A 13,829-nucleotide genomic window follows, 5' to 3' on the forward strand; every position below is an offset into this window, starting at 1 on the left:
GTGGCTGTGGTTCTTTAATGTTTCGCTGTTGTACAGAATGCAGGCTTCACGCTGATGGTGCGAATTCGCTACTGTTGGTGTGCGTTGGCGATTTTTAGAAAGTGGGTTTTGCAAGCCATGTGTTGTAGGGGTGTGGGGGGGGGGGGGGGGGGGAGGGGGGGGGGGGGGGGGGTTGGGGGGGGGGGGGGGGGGGGGGAAGGCGTTGCTGCTAGAGGTCGAGGTGTGGGTCCCAGCAGGCGTATGTATGAGGGAGGCGAGGGGGGAAGTTGTCGTGTATCAACTGCTGCTTGTTTCCAGGATCTGCCTTCAAGCCGCGAGAGCTGCCTGCGTCTGTGTGCAGGTAGATGTGTGGTCCTTTGGAGTGATACTTTATGCTTTGCTCTGCGGTTCTTTGCCTTTCGACGACGAGCATGTTCCCAACCTCTTTAAAAAGATTAAGCATGGTGGGTGGTCGGTGTAGAGGCTGCTGCATCGACGCGGCGGCGTGGCGAGTAGCGCGCGACGACTCCCTCTCAGCAAGTGCTCTCTTTTTTTGCTTTTTTTGCATGCACACGCTTCTGCCTGCCTGCCCGCTGCGTACCGGAGCGAGGGATGGTGGAGGGTCGGTGTGGGATGCTGTGTGAGCCTCAGGGAGTTTCACGTTGCCTGGCCATCTGAGCGCTAGCAGTCGGCATTTGCTCGTACAAATGCTGGTTGTGGATCCAAGCAAGCGGATTCGACTAGAAGGCATTAAAGAGCATCCGTGGTTTCAGGAACGTCTGCCTGACTATCTGCGCTCAATCAAACCGAGGGTTAGCTTCTGCGGTCCTCCAGACGCCCTCGTTCTCAATCAAATGTCGAAGGTAGGGAGAAGGGGATTCTGGAAGAAGCTTTTTCCACGTTTTGGCGGGGTGCAACGCGCCACCGCTCAGAGGGTAATGCTAGGCTTTTTGGCAAGGGGATGAAGGGGGAGAGAGGAAGGGAGGAAAACGCAGACTTTGCCGGATCGATCCGGCAAAGTCTGCGACCTTTGTGAGCAAGGGATCTGCTACCTTTGTGAGCAAGGGGAAGCGCGTGATGATGCAATGCAGTGCAGTGCAACCTTTATTGAGGGCTAAGGAGAGGGCGCTTTTGAAGGTTCGGTTGGAGGTATTTGTTTTGTTCTTGTGCGTCGTGCAGCTGGGATATGACGTTAGCGACCCCTCAGTCTGTTTACGTGGACATGTAGGCTTCCCCAGGAGCCGCGAGTCTGTGGCGTATCAGCTGCTCTCAGATCGCCGCCGCAAACAAATTGCGCTCTCTGGTATGCATGCAATGCAACTCCAGGGGTAATGAAATTATAGACCTGCTGGTATTATCAGGTGTTGGGTTGCTCTTTACCGGTTTTTTTCATCAGCGCGCCTCTTTTCTTTTGTATTTCTTAAAAAAATGGAAAAGTTAAGGCTTAGCCTAAAAGTCGCAGATTTTCTAATGAGCATTCTGTCAGAAATCTTGCACAAAATGCACGGACTGCATCCGTTGTTTTCGCTTTCCGAAGGGGTATGTCGAGACTTGCATGTGGTGTATGTAGAAGCTTGCATGTGTGGTATGTAGGGACTTGCATGCGGTGTATGTAGGGACTTGCATGCGGGAGTGTATGTAGAGACGCGCATGCGGGAGTGTATGTAGAGACGCGCATGCGGGGGTGTATGTAGAGACGCGCATGCGGGAGTGTATGTAGAGACGCGCATGTAGGTATGTAGACACTTGCATGTGGAAGAGTATGTAGAGACGCGCATGCGGGAGTGTATGTAGAGACGCGCATGAGGGGGTGTATGTAGAGACTTGCATGTGGGATATGTCTCATAATGCTCGCTATGTTTGCTTAGGCATGGCGGCAGAGGAGCCTCCGACATTTCCGCTAGGCGTTGTGCAACGACTGAGTCTGCGGTGCTGCGGTGAAGCATCTTCGCGTGCAGCAGCAGCGGCGATGCTGTCATTGCAACAGCAACTGGGGGGCCAGCTCCCTGGTGGCAGTACAGCGCACAATTCTGCTGCCGCTGCTATGACGGGTGAGAGGTCACCAGAATGTCGCTCTCCTGGAAATGGAATTGCATGGTCTACTGCGCGGTGGAAGCTTGGGATTGAGGCCGCTTTCGATGCGCCTATCCTTATCACTGCCGTCAGTTCGTATCCTGATCTAACCGCTTTCTTTAGTCTCTAGCTTGAGTGGCTGCGCTGCTCTTCTCCCTGTAGCTTTCCCGAGCTTAGAAGTTGATGCTTTCCCTAGAGCACGCTGAGAAGGATTCTAACAAGGAAAGCAGAATGCGGTAACACATCCGCCATGCAAAAAACTTGATCTGCTAAGGAAGGGGCACACCTAAAGACCTTCTGCTGCATTTTCTTGCGGGCTTGTCTCCCTCGTATTTGATGTGCATGCTGGATGCACCTTGTAGCTGGCGGTCTGCGAGACACATTTGTTTGTCGCAGATCTTGAACACCCTGAAGGCGTGCGACTATGAGTGGTATCTGCTGTCACAGTACAAATTGCGATGTCGCCCTCTTCGGCCGGCTTCCGAGCAGGAGGCTGCCAATCCGCCTGCCAGCTACAGCAGCAACACACACCCCAACAATGTCGAATTTGCATGCGACACAGAGGACATCATTCTGGCGATTCAGCTGTTCAAAGTCGGCAGCTGTCGTTACGTTATCGACGTTCAACTCTTTGAAGGCAGCGCAATGGGTAGGTTGTTCTGTAGACTCGCGCGGCTTCATGCTGCCCGTTCATTGCCAGCTTCTTGCTTCCCTGGCAATCCAGCTAGCTGGCGACGACTGCTCTGGGTAGCTGTTTGTCTAGTCACTAAAACAGTGTGTGTGTGCGCGCATGCGCTGATTGCGGAGGCGGGTGTAGATTTTCGCATGACGACTTTCGTTGTCTGCTGGCAATTTGTTTCTGCACTGCACTGTGGCAGGCCACGGTTTCGTGGCGTGTCATCATGATGTGACACCTGCGTTCTGCAAGTTGCGTTGCAACAAAAAGTCGCAGTGTCTACGCTTTCGCCCCTCCGGCGGTTGGTGTATGTGCATTTACTTCATGGGGTTCCTCGCCAGCTTGACGGCGTATCATCCCCACTTTCTGCCCTTGGACCGTCAGATTTCATGGAGATGCCGTTTTGCTGCTGCCTGTTGTCTCTATATATTTTGCTCAGTTTGCATTTCGGAGGCCCTCTGGATAACCTCTGCAATATATTCGGCCCTCACGCAACTGCAAAGGCAGCAGCAGCGCTGCAGACTTCACGCGCCTTCTCCCGACCAGCAGCAACAGCAGCAGCCCCTCTCAACTCCCCCCTTCCTTCTCCCCACATGGTCTCCCACGAATCCCGTCACACTCACGTCTGGAGGTCCTACGCATAGGCTTTTCGCGTAGCGCCTCGTATATGCAAATCTGTATGTATGCAGTGTATGTGCACGCACCCGCAGTGTCTGACGGCGCCTGCACACATGGCTGCATGCATACATACATGCATGCATGCACGCACGCGATGTGCATTAGTCAGTGAATTTGTGCGTGTATGCAGCAGTGTGCAAGGAGCACAATTGCAAGCCCTTCATTGCTTGTGCCCTCGCATGCCAGCCTACATGCAGAGCACCTTGTAGCAGCAGCAGCATGCAGCTGCTGCAAGCTGCAAGCTGGTTTTCAAATAAGCGTGCCTGTGTGTGTGTCTGAGTGTCTTTTGCGTGGGTGTATGCACGCTGTATATGCAGTTGCGCGCGTGCATGAGGTGTGCTGCATGCATGTAGGCAAATCCGTCAGCTGTTGTAGTATAGCGTGTGTAAAACGTTAATTCGGTGCGGAATGTCTCTCAGTGCTCCCTATATTCGAGGGGGGCGCGGCGACACCTCTTTCTCAGCGGGAGCAAGACGAAACAGTAGCCTAGTTTCTGCCGCGCTGCTGCAGCGGCGTTTTGTGTACAACATGTTTTTGATGAAGCGCAACGGGCCCCCTGCTCTGTTATTCCTCCCGAGTTCATGAATTCCAGCCAGTCCCTCGTGCTCTCGCTGTCTCTAGGTTGACCCCTCACCCGCATGTACATGAGGCAGAGATTCAGCATGACGGGGAGCCGTGTTTAAGTGCTCCCCACCCCCGTTGCACTTTTTCCATGATGTCTGAAATAAAGTGCGGCCCCGCCACCCGCTGTATCTCCCTTGCTGCTGCGGCGCCGATCTCTGCCGCCTCTTCCGGTGTATAGACAGTTCCTGCGACGCCGACGTGAAACATGCGCGATCCATCGGGGGTCCCTACAAAGCCTCTGAATTCTAGACGCTTCTGCGTCTGCTGCTGCGTCTCGCACTCTCGTTCCTCTTGCTCTCCGCGTCTGCCTCCACCCTGCGGAGGGTGCGGCTGCAGCATGGCGATGCCTCCAAGGGGAGTTCTGCAACTGCCGTCGAGCTGTTTCAGAAAAGCTCTTTCAGCGGCGGCTGCAGTGGCTGCTGCCTCGTCTGAGATGGCTTGCAAGAGGCCTAAAGTCTCGCAATCATCGCTGCGGCACTGCGCAGCTACTATCCCTTGGCATAAAGCGGGGATAAAAACGGAGGGGGGCAGCAGCACTGCCGCAACATCCCCGTATGCGGGAGTCGCGAGAGACGCCAGTTCCACTCCTCCCTCCCGCGATGTGGCACCCGTCGAAAAACGTGCGCGCGACTGTTCAGGCTGTCCCTTCTGCTGCCGCTGCAGCAGAGACAGCCGAAGGAGGCCTGCAGCAGCGAGGAGAGTGCCTTGTGCTACACCCTCCCGCAGCCGCCGTAGCCGCGTCTGCACGTTGCCTCGCAGCAGCACGCAGCGCAATTGCGACGCTGCTGCTGTTGCTGCCGCTGCAGCGGCGTTGCGCGCATAAAGAAACTGCAGCATGCACTGTCTTCTGAGCGAAGAGCTGCCGATTAAAATTTCACCAGCGCCGCTGCTGGCACACGGGGTGCTGATATCTCTAACGGTCATGGCGTCGCTGCATGCGAAGGGGGGACGCGCAGCTGCAAGCGCTTGCAACAAGGGTTGCAAGACTGTTTGCTGTCTTGCATTCGCAAAAAGTAACGCATCTCTGGGATCCTCGCGAGGGAGCAAAGCCCCTAAAACGGAGCCTTGGGGAAGGGTGGAGGCAACGTCCTTTAGGGAGTGCACAGCAAAGTCTATTTCCTTCCGTTCTAGACCTTCGTCCAGCTCCTTGCTGAACAGCCCTTTGCCTCCAAGTTGCAGCAGCTGCTGCTGCAACTGGCGATCTGCCGCAGTCTGATAGGGGACGACCTCGACCTCGCCATACCGCAGGCGCTGCCGCAGCGCAGCTGCAGCCGCTACTGGTAACGCCCCCGCTGCGTTGCTCGCGAATGCCTCATTCACTTGATCCTCCTGCTGAGTCTGCTGATTCTGCTCCTCGTCCTCTTGGAGGAAGGCAGTAACTGCCGCTGGAAACTTGTTCGGAGCAGCAAACACGAGCTTGCGGAGAACTTCTTTCGTCTGTGTCAACGCCAGGGGCGACCACCGACTCCCCACCCGCAGCAGAGGCTTCTCATTTCCTACTGCTGCTGCGGCGTTCTTCGGGTGTACGTACAGCGGGGTTGTCGACAGGGGCCCTTTCATTCCGCTGCGGCTGGGCATGCCACTCCCCGTGCAACCCCTCTGAGGAGAAGCGTTCCCATCGCTGCTGCGCTCAAGCGCCGTTGGCGAACAAAATCCCGCAGGGTGCCGAGTTATCACCGCTGCATTGCATGCAGCATGCAGCTGCAGCAACAGCAACAGCCGAGGGAGCAGAGGTAGCGGGAGCAGCGGCATCAAGCGACGTGCTGGAAGCTGTAGTACAGCATCCCCGAAAAGAAATGCGAAAGCTGCAAGAATTACACGTCACCCCCTGCAACAGAACCTGTTTAGAGAAGATCTCTCTTTCATTGAGTGTAGGAGCCTCGAGGTTGTTCTCGGGTTGCTGCAGTTGACGGTCAAGGGGAAAGTAAGGAGAGAGCAGTAGGCACTGAAAATAACGAGAAAAAATAGAATTTAAGGTTATTTCCCTCGCTGGGACGAAGCTTCAGCTCCCTGCTGCCCGTCGGCTGCGGCTGCTACTTCCATAGCAGAGCAGCAGCCGCCTCCGCGAAGGCAGCAGCGGCAGCAGCAGCAGCGGCAGCAGCAAAGCGAGGCGATACATGCGATGCTGGGACACCCCAAAAGAATAGGGGCGTCTGCGTCTTTCTCATGGAGTTTCCAGAGACAAAACCGCAACACACAGCAGTTGTTATTCCCTTGCTGCAGCAGCAGCAGCAGCGGACAGCGAACGGCGAACGGCAGCAGCAGCAGCAGCAGCAACAACCGAAACCAAGACCCCAGAAATCGCAGCAGCATGAAATAGCCGTGTGCCACAACATTCCGCAATCCGTCGGCTACGGCAGCAGCAGCACATGCAGCAGCAACACCAGCAGCAAGGGTACGACCCCGCCAGCAGCAGCAGCAGCAGCAGCTGCAGCAGCACGATGGAAAGGAGCAGCTGGCCCAACGAGCAGCTGCAGCAGCAGCTGCAGCGGCAGCTGCAGCAGCAGCAGCAGCAGCAGCAGCTGCAGCATGACACTGGAGCTCAAGATGCACCACTGCGCATTCGGGTGTCTGAGCAGCTGCTCCGCCTGCTGCTGCAGCTAGAAAAACAGCGTAGGCCTCTCCCTATCGACTTCGAACCGCAAGCTCTTGCTGCGACGCATGTAGACACACGACCCCTGCCAGACTTGCATCCTCGCATCCCCCTCCTGTGTGTCTGCATGTGTGTGCAACACGTTCCTGACGCTGCAGCCAAGCTGTTTGCTTCCTCCTACCTTCCCAGCCAGCAGCACTTGCTGATCGAGCAGCAAAAAGAGCTGCTGCAGCCGCTGCAACGGCAACTGATGCTGCTGCTATCCCAGTGCGGCACGCAGCAGGCAGAGGCTGCAGCAGCAGCAGTTGCTGGACAGACCGCTGACGGGGGGGCAGCAGCAGCAGCAGCAAGCAGCAACTTGACGGCTATTCTCCTGAAGGCTCACCAATGTCTGGCGCAGCTGCTCACAAAGCGGCAGCAACAGATGTTGCTGCAGTCTCCCCACAAAGGGGTGGTGCAGGAGCAGCACAAGGACGAACAGCAGCAGGGGCCCATCGGCGTAAACACCGATCCAACAGCTGACAGCCGAGGAAGCAGCAGCAGCAACCCTAAGCTGCTCACCAATGAATTCGAAACAACGTCGCTCTGTTGCTTGTTACAACGCATGAGGCCTCCAGGAACGAGCAGTGGTCAGCTAGAGAAATAAAAAAAAAAAAAAAAAAATAACTCTGAATGCAGGCTCTGCCCCCACACTAAGGCAACTCCCTATTCGTAGCCATTAGCTGCTCCGGCTCCTCCTGCGTGTGTGTGTATGTGTGTTTGTGTATACATGTATATATATATATGTATAAATATGTATATATATGTATATATGTATGTGAATATATGTATATATGTATGTGTATATATGTATATATATATATATATGTATATGTATGTGTATATATGTGCATATGTGTGTGTATAAATGCATGTGTGTATTCGTGTGTTCGCATTCTACTGCTGCGTATTTTTCCGGTGGGTGCTGCTGCCCGATTGGTGGCCTTTTTTTAGAGCATGCAGCTCAGCAGGCATCTCCTGAATGTGTTTTTTGCATGCGTTGACGTAGAATATCTGCTGGATTGCCTCCAGGGGGCAGAGTCGGGCAGTCCTGGGGAGTTTGCCGCAAAGGATGGCGCTGCGAAGGAGCAGCTGTTGCCTTTCGACATCGTGCTGCTGATAGAGCCTCGATGCTGGGAGCAGCAGCAGCAGCAGCAAGGCAGTGCAGCAGCAAGCCAGTCTTTCTCTTTACCCAAGAACCTCTTGCGCGTCAGTCCTGCAGCTTTCTCGGCAGAAGCAGGGGGACCATCAGAGGCTTCGACGTCTGAACAAGCCGCACAGGAACCGGAGACTGCGGCAAGACAGCAGTCTCCCTCCTCGGGAGCTCGGAAGCAAAAGAAGCACGCGAACACGACAGAGCAGCAGCAGCAGCAACAGCAGCGGACTTGTTTAGAGCTGTGGCTAGACTCAGATCTTTTGCGTTTTTCGTGCGAATCGCGGGGACGTTTCGATGCGTATCTCCTCGCTCTCATGGCTTCCCTGATTCTCGATGGAGCAGAGACTCTGCAGCAGCAGCTGCAGCAGCAACAGCAAGAGCAAGAGAAAGAGCAAGCGCAGTTGCTGCAGTGCCTCCGCGCAGTTTCGGAAGTCTTTCAAGTTCCTTCCTTCATGCTTTGCAGCAGACAGGTAAAGCAAATGAGCAGCGTGTCTTTTTCTACGCGGCCACATAGCGTCTTAGCTGCGAATTGCTGCCTTTGCAAGCGTTGGCGGCATTCCGAAAGTTGAGCTTCTTTTGACGATGCACATATTTCAAGAGGGTGGCGCACGATGGGATCTACTGTCTTGTGCATGTTATAATATACGTGTATATGTGTGTGCATATGGATGCATGTATGTATGAATGTGTGTAAGGATGTGTATATGTGTGTATAGATGGATGTGTGTGTATGTGGATGTATTTATGTATGGATGTGTGTGAAGATGTGCGTGTGTATATATGGATGTATGTATGTATGTATGTGTGTAAAGATGTATGTATGTGTGCAAAGATAAATGTATGTACGTCTGTGTGTAAAGATGTATGCAATGTGTGTAAAGATGTATGCAATGTGTGTAAAGATGTATGCAATGTGTGTAAAGATAGATGTATGCAATGTGTGTAAAGATGTATGTCTGTGTGTAAAGCTGTATGCAATGTGTGTAAAGATAAATGTATGCAATGTGTGTATAGATGTATGCAGTGTGTGTATACATGTATGTATATATGTTCATGTATATACATGTGTGTGCATACATATCGATGTGTGTCTAGATGCATGTGTGTATAAATGGAGATACATATATACCTGTATGTAGAGGTGTATGCATACCTGTTTACACGCGTGAATGTATATATTCATATGTATGTTTTATGTATATCTCTGTCTCTGTCTCTGTGTGTGTGTGTCTGTTCTCAGATGGCTCGCCGGCGAGGCCAGCACGGCCTAAGGGTTTGGAATGCATGCGGACTGTCTCCTTTTTTTTGCCAGAATAAACTGCGTTGGTTTACAGCCCTTTTGACTTCCGCCACGAGAGAAGCGATCAAGGCGAGCGATCTAGAGGGAGGGGGAGGGAAGAAAGGGGGATAGGGAGGGGCTGATCAAAGGCAGGCAAGGCGAGACTGCCGAATGCTGAAGAGTGTGCGGCTTTACTGCAAGCAGGGAGCGCATGCGAATTGGGGAGGAGGTGGTGTTTTGAGCTGCGATCTTGTGCTCAGGACACATTGTCGGATCTGGCAGGGGATGTCTGGCACAGCGCCTTTCTTCCCGAGGCACCCACAGACAGCTGCAGCAGCTGCTGCGGGGGATCGTGCTGCTGCAGCAACACCAGTAACACCAGCAGCGCAAGACTCGAACAGCTGCTGGTGGCGCTGCTCGGCAGCAGCGAGGAGACAGTTCGTCTTGAAGCAGTTAAACTGTTGAATGCCTTCTATGATAGGTATTTAGGGGGGAGGGAAGGGAAGGGAAGGCTGGAGGGAAGGGAGGGAAGGGAAGGCTGGAGGGGGAGAGAAGAGCGAGGTAACAAAGTAGGGGAGCTCTAGGGGCAGGGTGTGCGTGTTGCTGCACGCGATGATTATACCTGTGTCAAGCCTGCATTTGTGTTAGCCGTCGGCATCAAAATTAGCGTCCACGCACAAAGCCGTTTAGGGATTAGGCGTTGTGATATTCACAGACACGACTGGCAGTTGCGGCGTCCATTGGAGCCTGTGGTGCGTGCTGTCGGTGAGCGGTTCGTGATTGAGGTGCTCATAGAAGTAGACAGCAGCAATAGCAGCAGCAGCAATAGCAGCAGCAGCAATAGCAGCAGCAATAGCAGCAGCAGCAGCAGCAGCGGCCCTGAGGATATATTCTTGGTGCTCGTTGCCCCCTCCTTCAATCGCGCATGCAGGATGAGTGTTTATTCTTATCATCCACTACAGTGGGAACGGCCTATTGAGAGCCGAGAGGATCAGCAGCAGCTGCAGAAGCAGCTGAAAGATCAGAAGGAGGAGCGGCTATTGCTGCGAAAAGCCGCAAGTTTCCGATCCTCAAGCAAGGCACCCGTCTTTGCCGCAGGCGTTGCTGCTGCACCGCCACAGGCAGCAGCAGCAGCAGCTGCTGCTGCAACAGCACCAGCAGCTGCTGCAACAGCACCAGACACGCATACCCTCTCTCCCCCAGGGTCGGCCTCAGCGTGGCAGCCTCATCAGCAACAGCAACAAGATCCAACATCTGCTGCACAGCAGCAGCAGCAGCAGCAACAGCAGCAGCAGCAGGATGGAGAGCCTAAGAAGCGCAGCACCTTGTGGCTCGGTCGAGTTGACTTTGGCGTTTTTACGAGATGCGGATTTTTTGATTGGAGGATTTGCAGAGCCAACGAACAAGAAGGCACCTGGTAGATACGCCAAGATGTGCAGATAGATACCTGACGCATTATTATATGGAGCATTGTTATATGACACGCGCACATACAATATATACACCTCAAGCCGTGTTTTGCGCTTCCGTCCTTCTATGTCACGGCTCAAAGAGGCGCTGCTCGTTGAGGTGCCTCCCCTGCCACCCACCCTATGCCAGTTGCAGAAATGGCGATGTGTCATCAAGGATTCTCGTGCAGCTCTCAGAGTCTGCGGCCCCTTTCTGGTGTCTCTTTGTGCACTTTGTGCGCCGTGAGTTTCGCTCACAAATTTTCGGATGTTTTGCGCTGCACGCAGGTCCGTAGTTGAGAGCGCCGGCAGGCGGCAGGCTGCTGCTGCTGCTGCTGCTGCTGCTGCTCGGGGCAGCAGCAGCAGCAGCGGCAGCGGCAAAGGGGGTCGTGCCGCTGCAGCGGCTGCGCATGCGTTGAGGCAGCGCCAGCAGCACCTCCAGCAGCAGGCAGGAGTAGCTGTTGACGAGTGTTACCCTCTCCAAGTGAGGATTCTTCGAAATCTGAGGCTGTTGATCAGCAGACAGTCTCAAAGGGGCTGCTCGTCTCTTGCCGGACTGAAGCCAAGAAATTGGTACTTCGTGCATGCGCAATTGAAAAAACATTTTTACCGGCTTGCGATGAGGCTGTGCTGGGCTTGTCTTCTAGGGTCGAGTCATTGTACTGCCGGAGGGTTACCGAGAGCTTCAGCCTCATGAAATCTTCGTCGATCAGCACGAGGCACAGTGGCATGAAGAAACAGGTTCGAAAGATGCATGTCTTTCCCTGCTCCCTGCTGAGCGCGACGCCCTCTCAGGCCTCTTAAGGCTTTTTTGCCCAATATGGCGTTCCTCTTTTACAGAACGAATTCAGAGACAGAGACAGAGAGAGAGAGACTGTCGGCGTTCGAGATCAGTGAACACTCGAGCGTGCATGCAAATCGAGGGCTATATATATATATTTATATATATATATATATTTATCTGCATGTACATAGTTTTCTGCTGCTGTACATATATATATGTGTATATAGTGTCTGTATCTATATATAGTGTCTGGGTGTATAGATATCTGTGTCTCTCTGTGATATATATATATATATGTATCTATATATAGTGTCTGGGTGTATAGATATCTGTTTCCCTCTGTGTGTATATATATAGTGTCTGTGTGTATACATATCTGTGTCTGTCTGTGTGTATATTTAGATATATATAGTGTCTGGGTGTATAGATATCTGTGTCTGTCTGTATATATATATATATATATATATATTTGTATACAGTGTCTGGGTGTATACATATCTGTGTCTGTCTGTGTGTATATATATATAGTGTCTGGGTGTATAGATATCTGTGTCTGTCCGTGTGTATATATATATAGTGTCTGGGTGTATAGATATCTGTGTCTGTCTGTGTGTGTGTGTATATATATATATATATAGTGTCTGGGTGTATAGATATCTGTGTCTGTCTGTGTGTATGCGTGTCTGCTGTCTCAGGAGCTTTAACGCAGCGAGGCTCCTTCGAGAGTGTAGCCAGCAGTGCGCGATCTCTGCGGAGTCTCAACATCAACGCGCTGTTTGTCAGCGGTGCTCAGGAAAGAGCAACTGGCATGCCCGTGTATACGCGGCTAGGTGAGCGCTGCTTTGAAGCATGCCTCACAATCGCGAAGGCTGGCATAGAAGCAGCTTCTCCCCTCGCCGTGCTACTATTTATGCCGCAGTATGCAGTCTTGTCTTTCTCTGAGAATCTCCATTAGCATTCGTCGCTTTGCAGGATCAGATCCGCCATTATTACGCGTCGCCTGCACACACAGTCCATGCGCAAGATGGAAATTTCTGCTGAACCTGTCTGTCTGCCAACCTGTCTGTCTGTCTGCCAGCCTGTCTGTCTGTTAACTTGTCTGTCTGCCAACCAGCCAACTAGTCTCTCTGCCTGCCTGTCTGCAGAGGACGTTTCTTACGAGAATGCAGACGCAACTCCATTCGCATCGCCATGTAGGGCAAGCCCTTGCGCTCTCCTGGGAGGATCCTCTGGATTCTTCGAATTGGTGCAAGTATGTCTTCGATCGAAATCTTTTCGAGAAGCGTCGACTTTGTTTCTTCCTTCCCCCTCCCCTCTTGCTACCCCGCTTGCTTGCCTTCCCCTTTCTCCCCCTAGACAAGGAGCGCGCAGCAGTCTCCTCCTCACCCCTGCCTTCCACCTTCAGAAGGATACTTAAAATCGCGCCAACACCCCTTCCCTTCTCCTCCCTGCCTGCCAGAAGCCTCGAAATCACGCCGAAAAAAAGAAGAAATAAGCCTCGTCCTATCCTTCAGGTGTGGGCCAGTAGGCAGAAAGCAGGATGCAGCGCATTTGTTTGAGGTATTGCTGCAACTTTTTCTCAGGAGTGCCATCGCGAAGGCATGCGCGTCATGGTAGACGTTTCAACGCGTGTAGCAGCCACGCATCCTCACCGGCATTACTTGCCCCTCTTGCTGCAATACGAAGTAAACAAAAGAAGAAGCGCTCAAGCTCTTCTTCCCCAATCCAGCCAGGCGTCGCCCCTCGTTCAGCTCGCGCAAGGCTCTAAGAAGTCTTAGACTCTGCGATGCGTGCATGCATGCATGCATGCACGCACACGGCTCAGAAGTAGCGCCAGTGGGGGGAAAGAGGGCAGTGCAAATACATGTGCCTCCTTGCGACGTACAAACCAAAGGGTTTGATGGCAGTGTCGGGGTGTGCAGGATGCTGAGGGAAAGACAAATTTCTTGTACGGAGGCGAAACGCGAGGCATCAAGCGGGGGGGTAAGTGGTTTCTATTTCTCCTGAAGCTGCAGCAGTCTCCGGATAGTGACGACAGGGGAAGGGAAAGGCAATAGCTGTCTAGCCTTGGAGCAGCGGGGATCGTCGAATGCATGTATGAGAAGTCGAGACTCTCGGCTGCATGCTATGCCTCAGAAACAGCCCTCCTTAATTACCGAAAAGTAGCAAGCTGGAATAGATTTGCACTGGACGTTTTAGCGTGGATCCGCAAATTCGGTGAGAACACACCCTCTAAATTCTCTGTCTCTCTCTCTCTTGAAATGCATGCTCACACCCCAGTTGGTTAAGGTCCGTGCTTCTCTCTCTCTGTCTGTCTCTCTCTCTGTCTGTCTGTCTCTCTCTCTCTCTCTGTCTCTCTGTCTGTCTCTCTCTCTCTCTCTGTCTCTCTGTCTGTCTCTCTCTCTCTCTCTCTCTCTCTCTCTCTCTCTCTCTCTCTCTATCTCGGTTGAGCCACGTATAGCGCTAGAGTATAGCTTTCGTTGGCCTCTGTAACATTATA

At 53.0% G+C, this 13,829-nt stretch overlaps 3 protein-coding genes across 3 annotated transcripts; 2 read left to right on the plus strand and 1 right to left on the minus strand.

Moving 5' to 3' along the window:
* Positions 1 to 340: 340 nt before the first annotated feature.
* LOC34621719 (serine/threonine protein kinase OSK1) lies at positions 341 to 3,385 on the plus strand (the record flags this gene model as incomplete). The annotated part of the gene is made up of 6 exons (XM_026334036.1): positions 341 to 443; positions 631 to 842; positions 1,159 to 1,282; positions 1,848 to 2,140; positions 2,449 to 2,701; positions 3,168 to 3,385. Coding segments are annotated over 6 exons (1,203 nt in total), but the record flags the coding sequence as incomplete, so codon positions are not given.
* Positions 3,386 to 4,063: 678 nt separating this feature from the next.
* On the minus strand, positions 4,064 to 7,771 carry LOC113146509 (porphobilinogen deaminase-like). Its single transcript, XM_026334034.1, has 3 exons — positions 7,681 to 7,771; positions 6,496 to 6,630; positions 4,064 to 5,535 (listed from the first exon to the last, which is right to left on the minus strand). Exons 1-3 carry the CDS (start codon positions 7,769 to 7,771, stop codon positions 4,064 to 4,066), a joined length of 1,698 nt encoding a protein of 565 aa, XP_026189819.1.
* Positions 7,772 to 9,058: 1,287 nt separating this feature from the next.
* Positions 9,059 to 13,617, plus strand: LOC113146510 (homeobox protein prospero-like). Its single transcript, XM_026334035.1, has 10 exons — positions 9,059 to 9,091; positions 9,358 to 9,587; positions 10,017 to 10,514; positions 10,834 to 11,029; positions 11,193 to 11,286; positions 12,025 to 12,159; positions 12,475 to 12,581; positions 12,913 to 13,014; positions 13,252 to 13,312; positions 13,466 to 13,617. The coding sequence occupies exons 1-10, from the start codon at positions 9,059 to 9,061 to the stop codon at positions 13,615 to 13,617; spliced, it is 1,608 nt and encodes a 535-aa protein (XP_026189820.1).
* The last annotated feature ends 212 nt before the right edge of the window (positions 13,618 to 13,829 follow it).

This window comes from Cyclospora cayetanensis, unplaced genomic scaffold (genome assembly GCF_002999335.1).
Source record: "Cyclospora cayetanensis isolate NF1_C8 unplaced genomic scaffold, CcayRef3 CcayRef3_contig_347, whole genome shotgun sequence".
In the NCBI taxonomy this organism is placed as follows: Eukaryota; Apicomplexa; class Conoidasida; order Eucoccidiorida; family Eimeriidae; genus Cyclospora; species Cyclospora cayetanensis.